Genomic DNA, 22500 nt, shown 5'->3' on the forward strand with positions numbered 1-22500 from the left:
TCTGATGGTCTCAGTCTAATGGCTGTAACATAATGGGACTGACTGTCCTGATGGTCTCAGTCTAATGGCTGTAACATAATGGGACTGATGGCTCTGATGGTCTCAGTCTAATGGCTGTAACATAATGGGACTGACTGTCCTGATGGTCTCAGTCTAATGGCTGTAACATAATGGGACTGACTGTCCTGATGGTCTCAGTCTAATGGCTGTAACATAATGGGACTGACTGTCCTGATGGTCTCAGTCTAATGGCTGTAACATAATGGGACTGATGGCTCTGATGGTCTCAGTCTAATGGCTGTAACATAATGGGACTGACTGTCCTGATGGTCTCAGTCTAATGGCTGTAACATAATGGGACTGATGGCTCTGATGGTCTCAGTCTAATGGCTGTAACATAATGGGACTGACTGTCCTGATGGTCTCAGTCTAATGGCTGTAACATAATGGGACTGATGGCTCTGATGGTCTCAGTCTAATGGCTGTAACATAATGGGACTGATGGCTCTGATGGTCTCAGTCTAATGGCTGTAACATAATGGGACTGATGTCCTGATGGTCTCAGTCTAATGGCTGTAACATAATGGGACTGATGGCTCTGATGGTCTCAGTCTAATGGCTGTAACATAATGGGACTGATGGCTCTGATGGTCTCAGTCTAATGGCTGTAACATAATGGGACTGACTGTCCTGATGGTCTCAGTCTAATGGCTGTAACATAATGGGACTGACTGTCCTGATGGTCTCAGTCTAATGGCTGTAACATAATGGGACTGATGGCCTGATGGTCTCAGTCTAATGGCTGTAACATAATGGGACTGATGGCTCTGATGGTCTCAGTCTAATGGCTGTAACATAATGGGACTGATGTCCTGATGGTCTCAGTCTAATGGCTGTAACATAATGGGACTGATGGCTCTGATGGTCTCAGTCTAATGGCTGTAACATAATGGGACTGATGGCTCTGATGGTCTCAGTCTAATGGCTGTAACATAATGGGACTGACTGTCCTGATGGTCTCAGTCTAATGGCTGTAACATAATGGGACTGACTGTCCTGATGGTCTCAGTCTAATGGCTGTAACATAATGGGACTGACTGGCCTGATGGTCTCAGTCTAATGGCTGTAACATAATGGGACTGACTGTCCTGATGGTCTCAGTCTAATGGCTGTAACATAATGGGACTGACTGTCCTGATGGTCTCAGTCTAATGGCTGTAACATAATGGGACTGACTGTCCTGATGGTCTCAGTCTAATGGCTGTAACATAATGGGACTGATGGCTCTGATGGTCTCAGTCTAATGGCTGTAACATAATGGGACTGACTGTCCTGATGGTCTCAGTCTAATGGCTGTAACATAATGGGACTGATGGCTCTGATGGTCTCAGTCTAATGGCTGTAACATAATGGGACTGACTGTCCTGATGGTCTCAGTCTAATGGCTGTAACATAATGGGACTGATGGCTCTGATGGTCTCAGTCTAATGGCTGTAACATAATGGGACTGACTGTCCTGATGGTCTCAGTCTAATGGCTGTAACATAATGGGACTGATGGCTCTGATGGTCTCAGTCTAATGGCTGTAACATAATGGGACTGATGGCTCTGATGGTCTCAGTCTAATGGCTGTAACATAATGGGACTGACTGTCCTGATGGTCTCAGTCTAATGGCTGTAACATAATGGGACTGATGTCCTGATGGTCTCAGTCTAATGGCTGTAACATAATGGGACTGATGGCTCTGATGGTCTCAGTCTAATGGCTGTAACATAATGGGACTGATGGCTCTGATGGTCTCAGTCTAATGGCTGTAACATAATGGGACTGACTGTCCTGATGGTCTCAGTCTAATGGCTGTAACATAATGGGACTGATGGCTCTGATGGTCTCAGTCTAATGGCTGTAACATAATGGGACTGACTGTCTGATGGTCTCAGTCTAATGGCTGTAACATAATGGGACTGACTGTCCTGATGGTCTCAGTCTAATGGCTGTAACATAATGGGACTGACTGTCCTGATGGTCTCAGTCTAATGGCTGTAACATAATGGGACTGACTGTCCTGATGGTCTCAGTCTAATGGCTGTAACATAATGGGACTGATGGCCTGATGGTCTCAGTCTAATGGCTGTAACATAATGGGACTGACTGTCCTGATGGTCTCAGTCTAATGGCTGTAACATAATGGGACTGACTGTCCTGATGGTCTCAGTCTAATGGCTGTAACATAATGGGACTGATGGCTCTGATGGTCTCAGTCTAATGGCTGTAACATAATGGGACTGATGGCTCTGATGGTCTCAGTCTAATGGCTGTAACATAATGGGACTGATGGCTCTGATGGTCTCAGTCTAATGGCTGTAACATAATGGGACTGATGGCTCTGATGGTCTCAGTCTAATGGCTGTAACATAATGGGACTGACTGTCCTGATGGTCTCAGTCTAATGGCTGTAACATAATGGGACTGATGGCTCTGATGGTCTCAGTCTAATGGCTGTAACATAATGGGACTGACTGTCCTGATGGTCTCAGTCTAATGGCTGTAACATAATGGGACTGATGGCCTGATGGTCTCAGTCTAATGGCTGTAACATAATGGGACTGACTGTCCTGATGGTCTCAGTCTAATGGCTGTAACATAATGGGACTGACTGTCCTGATGGTCTCAGTCTAATGGCTGTAACATAATGGGACTGATGGCTCTGATGGTCTCAGTCTAATGGCTGTAACATAATGGGACTGATGGCTCTGATGGTCTCAGTCTAATGGCTGTAACATAATGGGACTGACTGTCCTGATGGTCTCAGTCTAATGGCTGTAACATAATGGGACTGACTGTCCTGATGGTCTCAGTCTAATGGCTGTAACATAATGGGACTGATGGCTCTGATGGTCTCAGTCTAATGGCTGTAACATAATGGGACTGATGGCTCTGAATGGTCTCAGTCTAATGGCTGTAACATAATGGGACTGACTGTCCTGATGGTCTCAGTCTAATGGCTGTAACATAATGGGACTGACTGTCCTGATGGTCTCAGTCTAATGGCTGTAACATAATGGGACTGATGGCTCTGATGGTCTCAGTCTAATGGCTGTAACATAATGGGACTGATGGCTCTGATGGTCTCAGTCTAATGGCTGTAACATAATGGGACTGATGGCTCTGATGGTCTCAGTCTAATGGCTGTAACATAATGGGACTGATGGCTCTGATGGTCTCAGTCTAATGGCTGTAACATAATGGGACTGATGGCTCTGATGGTCTCAGTCTAATGGCTGTAACATAATGGGACTGACTGTCCTGATGGTCTCAGTCTAATGGCTGTAACATAATGGGACTGACTGTCCTGATGGTCTCAGTCTAATGGTTGTAACATAATGGGACTGACTGTCCTGATGGTCTCAGTCTAATGGCTGTAACATAATGAGACTGATGGCTCTGATGGTCTCAGTCTAATGGCTGTAACATAATGGGACTGATGGCCCTGATGGTCTCAGTCTAATGGCTGTAACATAATGGGACTGACTGTCCTGACGGTCTCAGTCTAATGGCTGTAACATAATGGGACTGATGGCTCTGATGGTCTCAGTCTAATGGCTGTAACATAATGGGACTGACTGTCCTGATGGTCTCAGTCTAATGGCTGTAACATAATGGGACTGACTGTCCTGATGGTCTCAGTCTAATGGCTGTAACATAATGGGACTGATGGCTCTGATGGTCTCAGTCTAATGGCTGTAACATAATGGGACTGACTGTCCTGATGGTCTCAGTCTAATGGCTGTAACATAATGGGACTGACTGTCCTGATGGTCTCAGTCTAATGGCTGTAACATGATGGGACTGACTGTCCTGATGGTCTCAGTCTAATGGCTTTAACATAATGGGACTGATGGCTCTGATGGTCTCAGTCTAATGGCTTTAACATAATGGGACTGACTGTCCTGATGGTCTCAGTCTAATGGCTGTAACATAATGGGACTGACTGCCCTGATGTGTCTCAGTACCCTCCAGAGACCTGGCTTTAACATAATGGGACTGACTGCCCTGTGTGTCTCCTGTACCCTCCAGAGACCTATGGCTTTAACATAATGGGACTGACTGGCCCTGTGTGTCTCCATACAGAAGGACACAGGACAAGTGTTGTACAGAAGGACACAGGACAAGTGTTGTACAGAAGGACACAGGACAAGTGTTGTACAGAAGGACACAGGACAAGTGTTGTACAGAAGGACACAGGACAAGTGTTGTACAGAAGGACACATGACAGGTGTAGTCAAGACGACAGAGCTGCAGTAGACCCAGACTCTGTAGTCAAGACGACAGAGCTGCAGTAGACCAGACTCTGTAGTCAAGACGACAGAGCTGCAGTAGATCCAGACTCTGTAGTCAAGACGACAGAGCTGCAGTAGACCCAGACTCTGTAGTCAAGACGACAGAGCTGCAGTAGATCCAGACTCTGTAGTCAAGACGACAGAGCTGCAGTAGACCCAGACTCTGTAGTCAAGACGACAGAGCTGCAGTAGATCCAGACTCTGTAGTCAAGACGACAGAGCTGCAGTAGACCAGACTCTGTAGTCAAGACGACAGAGCTGCAGTAGACCAGACTCTGTAGTCAAGACGACAGAGCTGCAGTAGACCAGACTCTGTAGTCAAGACGACAGAGCTGCAGTAGACCAGACTCTGTAGTCAAGACGACAGAGCTGCAGTAGACCAGACTCTGTAGTCAAGACGACAGAGCTGCAGTAGACCAGACTCTGTAGTCAAGACGACAGAGCTGCAGTAGACCAGACTCTGTAGTCAAGACGACAGAGCTGCAGTAGACCAGACTCTGTAGTCAAGACGACAGAGCTGCAGTAGACCAGACTCTGTAGTCAAGACGACAGAGCTGCAGTAGACCCAGACTCTGTTGTCAGGATGACAGAGATGCAGTAGATCCAGACTCTGTAGTCAAGACGACAGAGCTGCAGTAGACCAGACTCTGTAGTCAAGACGACAGAGCTGCAGTAGACCAGACTCTGTAGTCAAGACGACAGAGCTGCAGTAGACCAGACTCTGTAGTCAAGACGACAGAGCTGCAGTAGACCAGACTCTGTAGTCAAGACGACAGAGCTGCAGTAGACCAGACTCTGTAGTCAAGACGACAGAGCTGCAGTAGACCAGACTCTGTAGTCAAGACGACAGAGCTGCAGTAGACCAGACTCTGTAGTCAAGACGACAGAGCTGCAGTAGACCAGACTCTGTAGTCAAGACGACAGAGCTGCAGTAGACCAGACTCTGTTGTCAGGACGACAGAGCTGCAGTAGACCCGGACTCTGTAGTCAGGACGACAGAGCTGCAGTAGACCCAGACTCTGTTGTCAGGACGACAGAGCTGCAGTAGACCAGACTGTAGTCAAGACGACAGAGCTGCAGTAGACCAGACTCTGTTGTCAGGACGACAGAGCTGCAGTAGACCAGACTCTGTTGTCAGGACGACAGAGCTGCAGTAGACCCAGACTCTGTAGTCAAGACGACAGAGATGCAGTAGACCCAGACTCTAGTCAAGACGACAGAGATGCAGTAGATCCAGACTCTGTAGTCAAGACGACAGAGATGGAGTAGATCCAGACTCTGTAGTCAAGACGACAGAGCTGCGGTAAACCAGACTCTGTAGTCAAGACGACAGAGCTGCAGTAGACCAGACTCTGTAGTCAAGACGACAGAGCTGCAGTAGACCAGACTCTGTGTGTGTGTGTGTGTGTGTGTGTGTGTGTGTGTGTGTGTGTGTGTGTGTGTGTGTGTGTGTGTGTGTGTGTGTGTGTGTGTGTGTGTGTGTGTGTGTGTGTGTGTGTGTGTGTGTGTGTGTGTGTGTGGGAATGGGATGGTAACTTGCTGTCCGTTCGTCTCAGGCGTCCAACGGTCGACCATAAATATGAGTGTGGTTCTCCTCTGCTCTCTCCCTGACCACATGATAATAGGCTGGGTGGCAGAATACAGGCTGAGCTCACACACACACAGAGAGAGGGGAGAGGAGAGGAGAGGAGAGGAGAGGAGAGGAGAGGAGAGGAGAGGAGGGGAGGAGAGGAGAGGACTTTAAACTTCCTAATTAGTGAGAATATTAATATTGTCATTGTGGTTGCAGCTGTGTTTTACCTCATCATGCCGTGGTGCTTTCTGTTCCGCCCTGATCTGGTCATCTGGGCTGTAGTTGATGCACCATGGTAGAAGAGGAGTCTTCTGGCCAGTTGGGATGAGGCTCTCTCTGTTTTAATAGGATGATGATAGCCACAGTTAGTCAGTTCACTGCTGCTCTGAGAGATGAGGTCTACCTGGGAGTTCCCCAGCCTAGTGCTGCTCTGAGAGAGGAGGTCTACCTGGGAGTTCCCCAGCCTAGTGCTGCTCTGAGAGAGGAGGCCTACCTGGGAGTTCCCAGCCTAGTGCTGCTCTGAGAGAGGAGGTCTACCTGGGAGTTCCCCAGCCTAGTGCTGCTCTGAGAGAGAGGCCTACCTGGGGTTCCCCAGCCCAGTGCTGCTCTGAGAGAGATGAGGTCTACCTGGGAGTTCCCCAGCCCAGTGCTGCTCTGAGAGAGGAGGCCTACCTGGGGTTCCCCAGCCCAGTGCTGCTCTGAGAGAGGAGGTCTACCTGGGAGTTCCCCAGCCTAGTGCTGCTCTGAGAGAGGAGGCCTACCTGGGGTTCCCCAGCCTAGTGCTGCTCTGAGAGAGAGGCCTACCTGGGGTTCCCCAGCCTAGTGCTGCTCTGAGAGAGAGAGGCCTACCTGGGGTTCCCCAGCCTAGTGCTGCTCTGAGAGAGGTCTACCTGGGGTTCCCCAGCCTAGTGCTGCTCTGAGAGAGGAGGCCTGCCTGGGGGTTCCCCAGTCTAGTGCTGCTCTGAGAGAGGAGGCCTGCCTGGGAGTTCCCCAGCCTAGTGCTGCTCTGAGAGAGAGGAGGCCTACCTGGGGGTTCCCCAGCCTAGTGCTGCTCTGAGAGAGACGAGGCCTACCTGGGGTTCCCCAGCCTAGTGCTGCTCTGAGAGAGATGAGGCCTGCCTGGGGGTTCCCCAGCCTAGTGCTGCTCTGAGAGAGGAGGTCTACCTGGGAGTTCCCCAGCCTTGTGCTGCTCTGAGAGAGGAGGCCTACCTGGGGGTTCCCCAGTCTAGTGCTGCTCTGAGAGAGGAGGTCTACCTGGGAGTTCCCCAGCCTAGTGCTGCTCTGAGAGAGATGAGGCCTGCCTGGGGAGTTCCCCAGCCTAGTGCTGCTCTGAGAGAGAGTGAGGCCTGCCTGGGAGTTCCCCAGCCTAGTGCTGCTCTGAGAGAGATGAGGCCTGCCTGGGAGTTCCCCAGCCTAGTGCTGCTCTGAGAGAGAGAGGTCTACCTGGGAGTTCCGCAGCCTAGTGCTGCTCTGAGAGAGAGAGGCCTGCCTGGGAGTTCCCCAGCCTAGTGCTGCTCTGAGAGAGAGGTTGGCCTGCCTGGGAGTTCCCCAGCCTAGTGCTGCTCTGAGAGAGAGAGGCCTGCCTGGGAGTTCCCCAGCCTAGTGCTGCTCTGAGAGAGATGAGGCCTGCCTGGGAGTTCCCCAGCCTAGTGCTGCTCTGAGAGAGGAGGCCTGCCTGGGAGTTCCCCAGCCTAGTGCTGCTCTGAGAGAGAGGAGGTCTACCTGGGAGTTCCCCAGCCTAGTGCTGCTCTGAGAGAGATGAGGCCTGCCTGGGAGTTCCCCAGCCTAGTGCTGCTCTGAGAGAGATGAGGCCTGCCTGGGAGTTCCCCAGCCTAGTGCTGCTCTGAGAGAGATGAGGCCTGCCTGGGAGTTCCCCAGCCTAGTGCTGCTCTGAGAGAGATGAGGCCTGCCTGGGAGTTCCCCAGCCTAGTGCTGCTCTGAGAGAGATGAGGCCTGCCTGGGAGTTCCCCAGCCTAGTGCTGCTCTGAGAGAGATGAGGCCTGCCTGGGAGTTCCCCAGCCTAGTGCTGCTCTGAGAGAGATGAGGCCTGCCTGGGAGTTCCCCAGCCTAGTGCTGCTCTGAGAGAGAGGAGGCCTGCCTGGGAGTTCCCCAGCCTAGTGCTGCTCTGAGAGAGATGAGGCCTGCCTGGGAGTTCCCCAGCCTAGTGCTGCTCTGAGAGAGAGGAGGTCTACCTGGGAGTTCCCCAGCCTAGTGCTGCTTTGAGAGAGAGGAGGCCTGCCTGGGAGTTCCCCAGCCTAGTGCTGCTCTGAGAGAGAGGAGGCCTGCCTGGGAGTTCCCCAGCCTAGTGCTGCTCTGAGAGAGAGAGGCCTGCCTGGATCATGTCAGCACAGCGCAGACAGAATGAAAACAAGACAGAGGTTTTGGTTATTGTAAACAGCGGGAGCAAAACAAGTGATGGAACAACAGAGCAGTTAGTTCCGTGTTCTCTGGGTTCCCCGGCAGGCAGCAGTTTAAAGGCCCGTTAAAGAGTTGGTTCTCTGGGTTCCCCGGCAGGCAGCAGTTTAAAGGCCCGTTAAAGAGTTGGTTCTCTGGGTTCCCCGGCAGGCAGCAGTTTAAAGGCCCGTTAAAGAGTTGGTTCTCTGGGTTCCCGGCAGGTAGCAGTTTAAAGGCCCGTTAAAGAGTTGGTTCTCTGGGTTCCCCGGCAGGCAGCAGTTTAAAGGCCCGTTAAAGAGTTGGTTCTCTGGGTTCCCCGGCAGGCAGCAGTTTAAAGGCCCGTTAAAGAGTTGGTTCTCTGGGTTCCCCGGCAGGCAGCAGTTTAAAGGCCCGTTAAAGAGTTGGTTCTCTGGGTTCCCCGGCAGGCAGCAGTTTAAAGGCCCGTTAAAGAGTTGGTTCTCTGGGTTCCCCGGCAGGCAGCAGTTTAAAGGCCCGTTAAAGAGTTGGTTCTCTGGGTTCCCCGGCAGGCAGCAGTTTAAAGGCCCGTTAAAGAGTTGGTTCTCCGGCAGGCAGCAGTTTAAAGGCCCGTTAAAGAGTTGGTTCTCTGGGTTCCCCGGCAGGCAGCAGTTTAAAGGCCCGTTAAAGAGTTGGTTCTCTGGGTTCCCCGGCAGGCAGCAGTTTAAAGGCCCGTTAAAGAGTTGGTTCTCTGGGTTCCCGGCAGGCAGCAGTTTAAAGGCCCGTTAAAGAGTTGGTTCTCTGGGTTCCCCGGCAGGCAGCAGTTTAAAGGCCCCAGCCGTTAAAGAGTTGGTTCTCTGGGTTCCCCCGGCAGGCAGCAGTTTAAAGGCCCGTTAAAGAGTTGGTTCTCTGGGTTCCCGGCAGGCAGCAGTTTAAAGGCCCGTTAAAGAGTTGGTTCTCTGGGTTCCCCGGCAGGCAGCAGTTTAAAGGCCCGTTAAAGAGTTGGTTCTCTGGGTTCCCCGGCAGGCAGCAGTTTAAAGGCCCGTTAAAGAGTTGGTTCTCCGGCAGGCAGCAGTTTAAAGGCCCGTTAAAGAGTTGGTTCTCTGGGTTCTCCGGCAGGCAGCAGTTTAAAGGCCCGTTAAAGAGTTGGTTCTCTGGGTTCCCCGGCAGGCAGCAGTTTAAAGGCCCGTTAAAGAGTTGGTTCTCTGGGTTCCCCGGCAGGCAGCAGTTTAAAGGCCCGTTAAAGAGTTGGTTCTCTGGGTTCCCCGGCAGGCAGCAGTTTAAAGGCCCGTTAAAGAGTTGGTTCTCTGGGTTCCCCGGCAGGCAGCAGTTTAAAGGCCCGTTAAAGAGTTGGTTCTCTGGGTTCCCCGGCAGGCAGCAGTTTAAAGGCCCGTTAAAGAATTGGTTCTCTGGGTTCCCCGGCAGGCACGCAACAGTTTAAAGGCCCGTTAAAGAGTTGGTTCTCCGGCAGGCAGCAGTTTAAAGGCCCGTTAAAGAGTTGGTTCTCTGGGTTCCCCGGCAGGCAGCAGTTTAAAGGCCCGTTAAAGAGTTGGTTCTCTGGGTTCCCCGGCAGGCAGCAGTTTAAAGGCCCGTTAAAGAGTTGGTTCTCTGGGTTCCCCGGCAGGCAGCAGTTTAAAGGCCCGTTAAAGAGTTGGTTCTCTGGGTTCCCCGGCAGGCACGCAACAGTTTAAAGGCCCGTTAAAGAGTTGGTTCTCTGGGTTCCCCGGCAGGCAGCAGTTTAAAGGCCCGTTAAAGAGTTGGTTCTCTGGGTTCCCCGGCAGGCAGCAGTTTAAAGGCCCGTTAAAGAGTTGGTTCTCTGGGTTCCCCGGCAGGCAGCAGTTTAAAGGCCCGTTAAAGAGTTGGTTCTCTGGGTTCCCCCGGCAGGCAGCAGTTTAAAGGCCCGTTAAAGAGTTGGTTCTCTGGGTTCCCCGGCAGGCAGCAGTTTAAAGGCCCGTTAAAGAGTTGGTTCTCTGGGTTCCCGGCAGGCAGCAGTTTAAAGGCCCGTTAAAGAGTTGGTTCTCTGGGTTCCCGGCAGGCAGCAGTTTAAAGGCCCGTTAAAGAGTTGGTTCTCTGGGTTCCCCGGCAGGCAGCAGTTTAAAGGCCCGTTAAAGAGTTGGTTCTCTGGGTTCCCCGGCAGGCAGCAGTTTAAAGGCCCGTTAAAGAGTTGGTTCTCTGGGTTCCCGGCAGGCAGCAGTTTAAAGGCCCGTTAAAGAGTTGGTTCTCTGGGTTCCCCGGCAGGCAGCAGTTTAAAGGCCCGTTAAAGAGTTGGTTCTCTGGGTTCCCCGGCAGGCAGCAGTTTAAAGGCCCGTTAAAGAGTTGGTTCTCTGGGTTCCCGGCAGGCAGCAGTTTAAAGGCCCGTTAAAGAGTTGGTTCTCTGGGTTCCCCGGCAGGCAGCAGTTTAAAGGCCCGTTAAAGAGTTGGTTCTCTGGGTTCCCCGGCAGGCAGCAGTTTAAAGGCCCGTTAAAGAGTTGGTTCTCTGGGTTCCCGGCAGGCAGCAGTTTAAAGGCCCGTTAAAGAGTTGGTTCTCTGGGTTCCCCGGCAGGCAGCAGTTTAAAGGCCCGTTAAAGAGTTGGTTCTCTGGGTTCCCCGGCAGGCAGCAGTTTAAAGGCCCGTTAAAGAGTTGGTTCTCTGGGTTCCCCGGCAGGCAGCAGTTTAAAGGCCCGTTAAAGAGTTGGTTCTCTGGGTTCCCCGGCAGGCAGCAGTTTAAAGGGCCATTTATTATTATTATTATTATTATTTATTTTTTAATCTTTATTTAACCTTTATTTATCCCGGCAAGATCAGTTAAGAACAAATTCTTATTTTCAATGACGGCCTAGGAACAGTGGGTTAACTGCCTGTTCAGGGGCAGAACGACAGATTTGTACCTTGTTCAGCTCGGGGTTTGAACTTGCAACCTTCCGGTTACTAGTCCAACGCTCTAACCACTAGGCTACCTTGCCAAGAGTTGATTCTCAGGACAGATTACTCATACACAGTACAGCATCCAAGTATTCTGTTGACTGACAGACCAGACCAGACCAGACCAGAGACGCACGTCCATAGTCAGAGATTGGCGGAGACCAAGGTTTATGGAGATTTATGAGTTCGTCGAGCTTGGATCCTAACCAAGGTCGTAGCCGAGGTCAATCCCTCTGTCACGACTGGAAGGAGATGGACTGAGCCGGAACTGTCCTGTGTTTGTCTGACCAAGTGTCTGTCCGGGTTCACACGTCTCACTGTAGGAACCAACGGCTAGCTCATCTGTTTGTCTGACCAAGTGTCTGTCATTTACTACTGTATGTCTCTCTGAAGTTGATCTGTTTTTTTTAGAGGTGTTTATTAAAGCTACAAGCTGCCAGCTCTACGTTACACAAACCCTTTACTACTGTATGTCTCTCTGAAGTTGATCTGTTTTTTTTAGAGGTGTTTATTAAAGCTACAAGCTGCCAGCTCTACACAAACCCTTACACAAACCCTTTACTACTGTATGTCTCTCTGAAGTTGATCTGTTTTTTTAGAGGTGTTTATTAAAGCTACAAGCTGCCAGCTCTACGTTACACAAACCCTTTACTACTGTATGTCTCTCTGAAGTTGATCTGTTTTTTTAGAGGTGTTTATTAAAGCTACAAGCTGCCAGCTCTACGTTACACAAACCCTTTACTACTGTATGTCTCTCTGAAGTTGATCTGTTTTTTTTAGAGGTGTTTATTAAAGCTACAAGCTGCCAGCTCTACGTTACACAAACCCTTTACTACTGTATGTCTCTCTGAAGTTGATCTTTTTTTTTTAGAGGTGTTTATTAAAGCTACAAGCTGCCAGCTCTACGTTACACAAACCCTTTACTACTGTATGTCTCTCTGAAGTTGATCTGTTTTTTAGAGGTGTTTATTAAAGCTACAAGCTGCCAGCTCTACGTTACACAAACCCTTTACTACTGTATGTCTCTCTGAAGTTGATCTGTTTTTTTAGAGGTGTTTATTAAAGCTACAAGGTGCCAGCTCTACGTTACACAAACCCTTTACTACTGTATGTCTCTCTGAAGTTGATCTGTTTTTTTAGACGTGTTTAAAGCTACAAGCTGCCAGCTCTACGTTACACAAACCCTTTACTACTGTATGTCTCTCTGAAGTTGATCTGTTTTTTTAGAGGTGTTTATTAAAGCTACAAGCTGCCAGCTCTACGTTACACAAACCCTTTACTACTGTATGTCTCTCTGAAGTTGATCTGTTTTTTAGAGGTGTTTATTAAGGCTACAAGCTGCCAGCTCTACGTTACACAAACCCTTTACTACTGTATGTCTCTCTGAAGTTGATCTGTTTTTTTTTAGAGGTGTTTATTAAGGCTACAAGCTGCCAGCTCTACGTTACACAAACCCTTTACTACTGTATGTCTCTCTGAAGTTGATCTGTTTTTTTAGAGGTGTTTATTAAAGCTACAAGCTGCCAGCTCTACGTTACACAAACCCTTTACTACTGTATGTCTCTCTGAAGTTGATCTGTTTTTTTAGAGGTGTTTATTAAAGCTACAAGCTGCCAGCTCTACATTACACAAACCCTTTACTACTGTATGTCTCTCTGAAGTTGATCTGTTTTTTTAGAGGTGTTTAAAGCTACAAGCTGCCAGCTCTACGTTACACAAACCCTTTACTACTGTATGTCTCTCTGAAGTTGATCTGTTTTTTTTTTTTTTAGAGGTGTTTATTAAAGCTACAAGCTGCCAGCTCTACGTTACACAAACCCTTTACTACTGTATGTCTCTCTGAAGTTGATCAGTTTTTTTTTAGGTGTTTATTAAAGCTACAAGCTGCCAGCTCTACGTTACACAAACCCTTTACTACTGTATGTCTCTCTGAAGTTGATCTGTTTTTTTAGAGGTGTTTATTAAAGCTACAAGCTGCCAGCTCTACGTTACACAAACCCTTTACTACTGTATGTCTCTCTGTGCTCCTTGTAGACCCGGTCCAGTCAGTCTCAGTGCTGTTGGAGCTGCAGGATATCCTGTTAAGGACGGGTCTGAAGGATCGGAGCCGTCTGCTGCTGGGGCCTTTCTCCTGTAGCGCCGCCCTAGAGGCCAGGTGGTGTAGGCACAGCAGTTCTGAACCTGAGACTGGGACCCCTAAACTACTGCTGGACCTGAAGGGAGGCCTACTGCAGGTGAGAGGGAACACCCACAATCCTCTGGTTGGAGGCTCCCTGATTTCCTCCTCATTCCTTCCTGATTCCGGGAATTCTTCCAACCAGGTTTTCTGGGAAACTAACAGAATTTAGAGAAATGTATCAGTTTATTTACAACCCTGTGTGCCATTCCCACCCTAATTCAGTAACACAGAGTTAGTCCACCTTTCACCCTAATGACCTCTACTGGTTATTCATCACCCTAATGACCTCACCCTAATGACCTCTACTGGTTATTCATCACCCTAATGACCTCACCCTAATGACCTCACCCTAATGATCTCACCCTAATGACCTCACCCTAATGACCTCTACTGGTTATTCATCACCCTAATGACCTCACCCTAATGACCTCACCCTAATGACCTCACCCTAATGACCTCTACTGGTTATTCATCACCCTAATGACCTCTACTAATGACCTCTACTGGTTATTCATCACCCTAATGACCTCTACTCGTTAGTCATCACCCTAATGACCTCATCTAATGACCTCACCCTAATGACCTCTACTGGTTGTTCATCACCCTAATGACCTCTACTAATGACCTCTACTGGTTATTCATCACCCTAATGACCTCACCCTAATGACCTCTACTGGTCATTCATCACCCTAATGATCTCACCCTAATGACCTCACCCTAATGACCTCTACTGGTCATTCATCACCCTAATGATCTCACCCTAATGACATCTACTAATGACCTCTATTGGTTATTCATCACCCTAATGACCTCACCCTAATGACCTCTACTGGTTATTCATCACCCTAATGACCTCATCCTAATGACCTCTACTAATGACCTCTACTGGTTATTCATCACCCTAATGACCTCACCCTAATGACCTCACCCTAATGACCTCTACTGGTCATTCATCACCCTAATGATCTCACCCTAATGACATCTACTAATGACCTCTATTGGTTATTCATCACCCTAATGACCTCACCCTAATGACCTCTACTGGTTATTCATCACCCTAATGACCTCATCCTAATGACCTCTACTAATGACCTCTACTGGTCATTCATCACCCTAATGACCTCACCCTAATGACCTCACCCTAATGACCTCTACTGGTTATTCATCACCCTAATAACCTCACCCTAATGACCTCTACTGGTTATTCATCACCCTAATGACCTCATCCTAATGACCTCTACTAATGACCTCTACTGGTTATTCATCACCCTAATGACCTCACCCTAAGGACCTCTACTGGTCATTCATCACCCTAATGACCTCACCCTAATGACCTCTACTGTCATTCATCACCCTAATGATCTCTACTAATGACCTCACCCTAATGACCTCTCCTGGTTATTCATCACTCTAATGACCTCACCCTAATGACCTCACCCTAATGACCTCACCCTAATGACCTCACCCTAATGACCTCTACTGGTTATTCATCACCCTAATGACCTCACCCTAATGACCTCACACTAATGACCTCACACTAATGACCTCTACTGGTTATTCATCACCCTAATGACCTCACCCTAATGACCTCACACTAATGACCTCTACTGGTTATTCATCACTCTAATGACCTCACCCTAATGACCTCTACTGGTCATTCATCACTCTAATGACCTCTACTAATGACCTCTACTCGTTATTCATCACTCTAATGACCTCACCCTAATGACCTCTACTGGTTATTCATCACCCTAATGACCTCACCCTAATGACCTCTACTGGTTATTCATCACCCTAATGACCTCTACTAATGACCTCTACTGGTTATTTATCACTTTCATGACTGTTAGGGATCGACTGGTACTTCTACTGTTAGGATCGACTGGTACTTCTACTGTTAGGGTACAGACTGGTACTTCTACTGTTAGGGTGAAGACTGGTACTTCTACTGTTAGGGTGAAGACTGGTACTTCTACTGTTAGGGATCGACTGGTACTTCTACTGTTAGGATCGACTGGTACTTCTACTGTTAGGGTACAGACTGGTACTTCTACTGTTAGGGATCGACTGGTACTTCTACTGTTAGGGTACAGACTGGTACTTCTACTGTTAGGGATCGACTGGTACTTCTAGTGTTAGGATCGACTGGTACTTCTACTGTTAGGGTACAGACTGGTACTTCTACTGTTAGGGATCGACTGGTACTTCTACTGTTAGGATCGACTGGTACTTCTACTGTTAGGGTACAGACTGGTACTTCTACTGTTAAGGATCGACTGGTACTTCTACTGTTAGGGATCGACTGGTACTTCTACTGTTAGGGATCGACTGGTACTTCTACTGTTAGGATTGACTGGTACTAATACTGTTAGGGATCGACTGGTACTTCTACTGTTAGGGATCGACTGGTACTTCTACTGTTAGGGATCGACTGGTACTTCTACTGTTAGGGATCGACTGGTACTTCTACTGTTAGGGATCGACTGGTACTTCTACTGTTAGGGATCGACTGGTACTTCTACTGTTAGGGTACAGACTGGTACTTCTACTGTTAGGGATCGACTGGTACTTCTACTGTTAGGGATCGACTGGTACTTCTACTGTTAGGGTGAAGACTGGTACTTCTACTATTAGGGTGAAGACTGGTACTTCTACTATTAGGGTGAAGACTGGTACTTCTACTGTTAGGGATCGACTGGTACTTCTACTGTTAGGGATCGACTGGTACTTCTACTGTTAGGGTGAAGACTGGTACTTCTACTGTTAGGGTGAAGACTGGTACTTCTACTGTTAGGGTGAAGACTGGTACTTCTACTGTTAGGTATCGACTGGTACTTCTACTGTTAGGGATCGACTGGTACTTCTACTGTTAGGGTACAGACTGGTACTTCTACTGTTAGGGTGAAGACTGGTACTTCTACTGTTAGGGATCGACTGGTACTTCTACTGTTAGGGATCGACTGGTACTTCTACTGTTAGGGTGAAGACTGGTACTTCTACTGTTAGGGTGAAGACTGGTACTTCTACTGTTAGGGATCGACTGGTACTTCTACTGTTAGGGATCGACTGGTACTTCTACTGTTAGGGTGAAGACTGGTACTTCTACTGTTAGGGTGAAGACTGGTACTTCTACTGTTAGGGTACAGACTGGTACTTCTGCTGTTAGGGTGAAGACTGGTACTTCTACTGTTAGGGATCGACTGGTACTTCTACTGTCAGGGTGCAGACTGGTACTTCTACTGTTAGGATCGACTGGTACTTCTACTGTTAGGGATCGACTGGTACTTCTCTGTTAGGGTACAGACTGGTACTTCTACTGTTAGTGTACTGCTGTAAGTTTTCCACATTACAACAGCGGGAAACTTCCTGACGTTTTGTCTAATGCACTTATTGCGAGCCATTAACAGAAAGGTCAGTCACAACTCAACACCTAATACATAATCATACACTTCCTTCTGCAAATACAGAGTGTTTGTGGTGTTTTAATGAAGTCTTGTACAAAAACCACCCAAATTCCTTCCGTTCCAGCTCCAAACTTTTCCTGTTTTTACATTTAGTCACCCTCCTCCACAGCAGAGTAGAGCCCAGTCTGGTTTTGTGTCTCAACTATTTTTTGACTCAGAGATTCCTGCCTTCCTGTCCAAACCCCATTCCCAACACAACCCCCCGCCCCATCCTTAACCCCAATCTCAACCCCAACCCCCAGCCCATTCCCAACCCCATCATTAACCCCCAACCCCATCCTTAACCCTCACCCCAACCCCTTCCCCGAACTCTACCCTCTCCTTAACCCCCAACCCCATCCCGAACTCTACCCTCTCCTTAACCCCTAACCCCATCCTTAACCCCCAACCCCATCCCGAACTCTACCCTCTCCTTAACCCCTAACCCCATCCTTAACCCCTAACCCCATCCTTAACTCCATCCTAACCCTCAGCCCCAACCCCATCCTTAATCTCCAAACCCATCCTTAACCCCCAACCTCATCCTCAGCCCCAACCCCATCCTTAACCCCCAACCTCATCCTCAACCCCCAACCCCATCCTCAACCCCAACCCCATCCTTAACCCCAAACCCCATCCTTAACCCCAAACCCCATCCTGAACTGACCCCATCCTTAACCCCCAACCCCATCCTCAACCCCCAACCCCATCCCTAACCCCCAACCCCATCCTTAACCCCCAACCCCATCCTTAATCACCAAACCCCGTCCTTAACCCCCAACCCCGTCCTTAACCCCCAACCCCGTCCCTTAATCCCCAACCCCATCCTTAATCCCCCAACCCCGTCCTTAACCCCCAACCCCGTCCTTAACCCCCAACCCCGTCCTTAACCCCCAACCCCATCCTTAACCCAACCCCATCCTTAACCCCCAAACCCCATCTCAACCCCCAAACCCATCCTTAACCCCCAACCCCATCCTTAACTCCCAACCCCATCCTTAACCCCCAGCCCCATCCTTAATCCCCAACCCAATCCTTAACCCACAACCCCATCCTCAACCCACAACCCCATCTTTAACCCCAACCTCATCCTCAAACCCCAACCCCATCCTTATTCCCAGCCCCAGCCCCATCCTTAACCCCCAACCCCATCCTCAACCCCCAACCCCATCCTTAATCCCCAAACCCATCCTTAACCCCCATCCTCAACCCCATCCTTAACCCTCACCTCAAACCCATCCTTAACTCTCACCCCCAACCCCATCCTCAACCCCAACCCCATCCTTAACCCTCACCCCAACAACTCAACACCTAATACATAATCATACATTTCCTTCTGCAAATACAGAGTGTTTGTGGTGTTTTAATGAAGTCTTGTACAAAAACCACCCAAATTCCTTCCGTTCCAGCTCCAAACTTGAGAAATACCCACATGTTCCTGTTTTTACGTTTAGTCACCCTCCTCCACAGCAGAGTAGAGCCCAGTCTGGTTCTGTGTCTCAACTGTTTTTTTGACTCAGAGATTCCTGCCTTCCTGTCCAAGCCCCAGCCCAACCCCCGCCCCATACTTAACCCCCAATCTCAACCCCAATCCCCAGCCCATCCCCAACCCCCAACCCCTTCCCGAACTTGACCCTCTCCTTAACCCCAACCCAATCCCCAACCCCATCCTTAACCCCCAACCCCTTTTTAACCCCATCCTTAACCCCCAGCCCCAACCCCATCCTTAACCCTTAGCCCCAACCCCATCCTTAAACCCCAAACCCATCCTTAACCCCCAACCCCATCCGTAACCCCATCCTTAACCCCCAACCCCTTCTTTAACCCCATCCTTAACCCCCAACCCAACCCTCTCCTTAACCCCCAACCCAATCCCCAACCCCATCCTTAACCCCCAACCCCTTCTTTAACCCCATCCTTAACCCCATCCTTAACCCCCAACCCAACCCTCTCCTTAACCCCCAACCCAATCCCCAACCCCATCCTTAACCCCCAACCCCTTCTTTAACCCCATCCTTAACCCCATTCTTAATCCCCAACCATCCTTAACTCCCAACCCCATCCTTAACCCCCAAACCCATCCTTAACCCCAACCCCATCCTTAACCCCCAAACCCATCCTTAACCCCATTCTTAACCCTAGCACCTAGCCCCAACCCCATCCTTAACCCCTAACCTCATCCTCCCCAAACCCATCCTTAACCCCCAACCCCAATCTTTACCCCAACCCCATCCTTATTCCCCAACCCCATCCTTAACCCCCAAACCCATCCATAACCCCCAACCCCATCCTTAACCCCCAACCCCATCCTTAACCCCCCCTTCCCCCCATCCTTAACCCCAACCATCCTTAACCCCAACCCCATCCTTAACCCCATCCTTAACCCCAAACCCCATCCTTAACCCCCAACCCCATCCTTAACCCCTAACCTCATCCTTAACCCCCAAACCCATCCTTAACCCCCAACCCCATCTTTACCCCAACCCCATCCTTATTCCCCAACCCCATCCTTAACCCCAAACCCATCCATAACCCCCAACCCCATCCTTAACCCCCAACCCCATCCTTAACCCCCAACCCCATCCTTAACCCCCAACCCCATCCTTAACCCCAACCATCCTTAACCCCCAACCCCATCCTTAACCCCATCCTTAACCCCCAACCCCATCCTTAACCCCAACCCCATCCTTATTCCCCAACCCCATCCTTAACCCCCAACCCCATCCTTAACCCCCCAACCCCATCCTTAACCCCCAACCCCATCCTTAATCCCCAATCCCATCATTAACCCTCAACCCCATCCCCAACCCCATCCTTATTCCCAACCCCATCCTTAACCCCCAACCCCATCCTTAACCCCATCCCCATAATTAACTCCCAAACCCATCCTTAACCCCCAACCCCTTCCTTAACTCCACCTTAACCCCCAACCCCATCCTTAACCCCAACCCCATCCTTAACCCCAACCCCATCCTTAAACCCCAACCCCATCCTTAACCCCAACCCCATCCTTATTCCCCAACCCCATCCTTAACCCCCAAACCCATCCGTAACCCCCAACCCCATCCTTAACCCCCAACCCCATCCTTAACCCCCAACCCCATCCTTAACCCCATCCTTAACCCCCAAACCCATCCTTAACCCCATCCATAACCCCCAACCCCATCCTTAACCCCCAACCCCATCCTTAACCCCATCCTTAACCCCCAAACCCATCCTTAACCCCATCCTTAACCCCCAACCCCATCCTTAACCCCCAACCCCATCCTTAACCCCCAACCCCATCCTTATTCCCCAACCCCATCCTTAACCCCCAACCCCATCCTTATTCCCCAACCCCATCCTTAACCCCCAAACCCATCCTTAACCCCAACCCCATCCTTAACCCCATCCTAACCCCAAACCCATCCGTAACCCCCAACCCCATCCTTAACCCCAACCCCATCCTTAACCCCATCCTTAACCCCAAACCCATCCTTAACCCCATCCTTAACCCCAAACCCATCCTAACCCCATCCTTAACCCCAAACCCATCCTTAACCCCATCCTTAACCCCCAACCCCATCCTTAACCCCATCCTTAACCCCCAACCCCATCCTTAACCCCAAACCCATCCTTAACCCCATCCTTAACCCCCAACCCCATCCTTAACCCCAAACCCATCCTTAACCCCCAACCCCATCCTTAACCCCATCCTTAACCCCCAACCCCATCCTTAACCCCCAACCCCATCCTTAACCCCCAACCCCATCCTTAACCCCATCCTTAACCCCCAACCCCATCCTTAACCCCATCCTTAACCCCCAACCCCATCCTTAACCCCCAAACCCATCCTTAACCCCCAAACCCATCCTTAACCCCAAACCCATCCTTAACCCCCAACCCCATCCTTAACCCCATCCTTAACCCCCAACCCCATCCTTAACCCCCAACCCCATCCTTAACCCCATCCTTAACCCCCAACCCCATCCTTAACCCCATCCTTAACCCCAAACCCATCCTTAACCCCCAAACCCATCCTTAACCCCCAACCCCATCCTTAACCCCCAACCCCATCCTTAACCCCATCCTTAACCCCAAACCCATCCTTAACCCCATCCTTAACCCCCAACCCCATCCTTAACCCCCAAACCCATCCTTAACCCCCAACCCCATCCTTAACCCCCAAACCCATCCTTAACCCCCAACCCCATCCTTAACCCCATCCTTAACCCCCAAACCCATCCTTAACCCCATCCTTAACCCCCAAACCCATCCTTAACCCCATCCTTAACCCCATCCTTAACCCCATCCCTTAACCCCATCCTTAACCCCATCCTTAACCCCATCCTTAACCCCCAACCCCATCCCCCAACCCCATCCTAACCCCCAACCCCCTCCCCAAACCCATCCTAACCCCATCCTTAACCCCCAAACCCATCCTTAACCCCCAAACCCATCCTTAACCCCATCCTTAACCCCATCCTTAACCCCCAACCCCATCCTTAACCCCATCCTTAACCCCCAACCCCATCCTTAACCCCATCCTTAACCCCAAACCCATCCTTAACCCCATCCTTAACCCCAACCCCATCCTTAACCCCATCCTTAACCCCATCCTTGGTGTGTCCTTAACCCCATCCTTAACCCCCAAACCCATCCTTAACCCCAAACCCATCCTTAACCCCATCCTTAACCCCATCCTTAACCCCAACCCCATCCTTAACCCCATCCTTAACCCCCAAACCCATCCTTAACCCCATCCTTAACCCCCAAACCCATCCTTAACCCCATCCTTAACCCCAAACCCATCCTTAACCCCATCCTTAACCCCATCCTTAACCCCCAACCCCATCCTTAACCCCATCCTTAACCCCCAACCCCATCCTTAACCCCATCCTTAACCCCCAAACCCATCCTTAACCCCATCCTTAACCCCCAACCCCATCCTTAACCCCATCCTTAACCCCATCCTTAACCCCATCCTTAACCCCATCCTTAACCCCCAAACCCATCCTTAACCCCCAAACCCATCCTTAACCCCATCCTTAACCCCATCCTTAACCCCCAACCCCATCCTTAACCCCATCCTTAACCCCCAAACCCATCCTTAACCCCATCCTTAACCCCCAAACCCATCCTTAACCCCATCCTTAACCCCATCCTACCCTCTATAGTAGTACCCTGTCATGTAATATTCTCCTTGTGTGTGTTTAGGTGTTCTGGGGCCAGGAGCATGTAAACTGTCTGCGGCTGGTGTATGAACACCTGCAGGCCTACCTCCAGAGGAACCAGGGATCTGGGTCTGGGACTGGGTCTGGGGCTGGGACTGGGTCTGGGTCTGGGTCTGGGTCTGGGACTGGGACTGGGGCTGAAGAGGAAAAGCCCCCCTTTGCCACCCAGTCACCCCCCTCCCCTGAATCCCCCTCCCCCAGGACAGAACACAGCTCTGATGACCTCCGCACTGGGCTGTTCCAGTACATACAGAACTCAGGTACCCATCATACCTCACTACTACCTATCCACCTGTTACTCAGGTAATAACACACTGTTACTATCTATTAGATACAGGACTCAGGTAATAACACACTGTTACTATCTATTAGATACAGGACTCAGGTAATAACACACTGTTACTATCTATTAGATACAGGACTCAGGTAATAACACACTGTTACTATCTATTAGATACAGGACTCAGGTAATAACACACTGTTACTATCTATTAGATACAG

General features: G+C 49.8%; 1 protein-coding gene across 1 annotated transcript in view; it reads left to right on the top strand.

Annotated features, from left to right (window-relative positions):
• Positions 1-22500, top strand: part of LOC124017627 (vacuolar protein sorting-associated protein 13B-like) — a 242195-nt gene that overhangs the window by 82634 nt on the left and 137061 nt on the right. The window contains 2 exon segments of the mRNA XM_046332880.1: positions 13199-13398; positions 21983-22259. Of these exon segments, the coding sequence (XP_046188836.1) occupies positions 13199-13398; positions 21983-22259 (477 nt within the window).

Source organism: Oncorhynchus gorbuscha, unplaced genomic scaffold, assembly GCF_021184085.1.
Source record: "Oncorhynchus gorbuscha isolate QuinsamMale2020 ecotype Even-year unplaced genomic scaffold, OgorEven_v1.0 Un_scaffold_295, whole genome shotgun sequence".
Classification (NCBI taxonomy): Eukaryota; Metazoa; Chordata; class Actinopteri; order Salmoniformes; family Salmonidae; genus Oncorhynchus; species Oncorhynchus gorbuscha.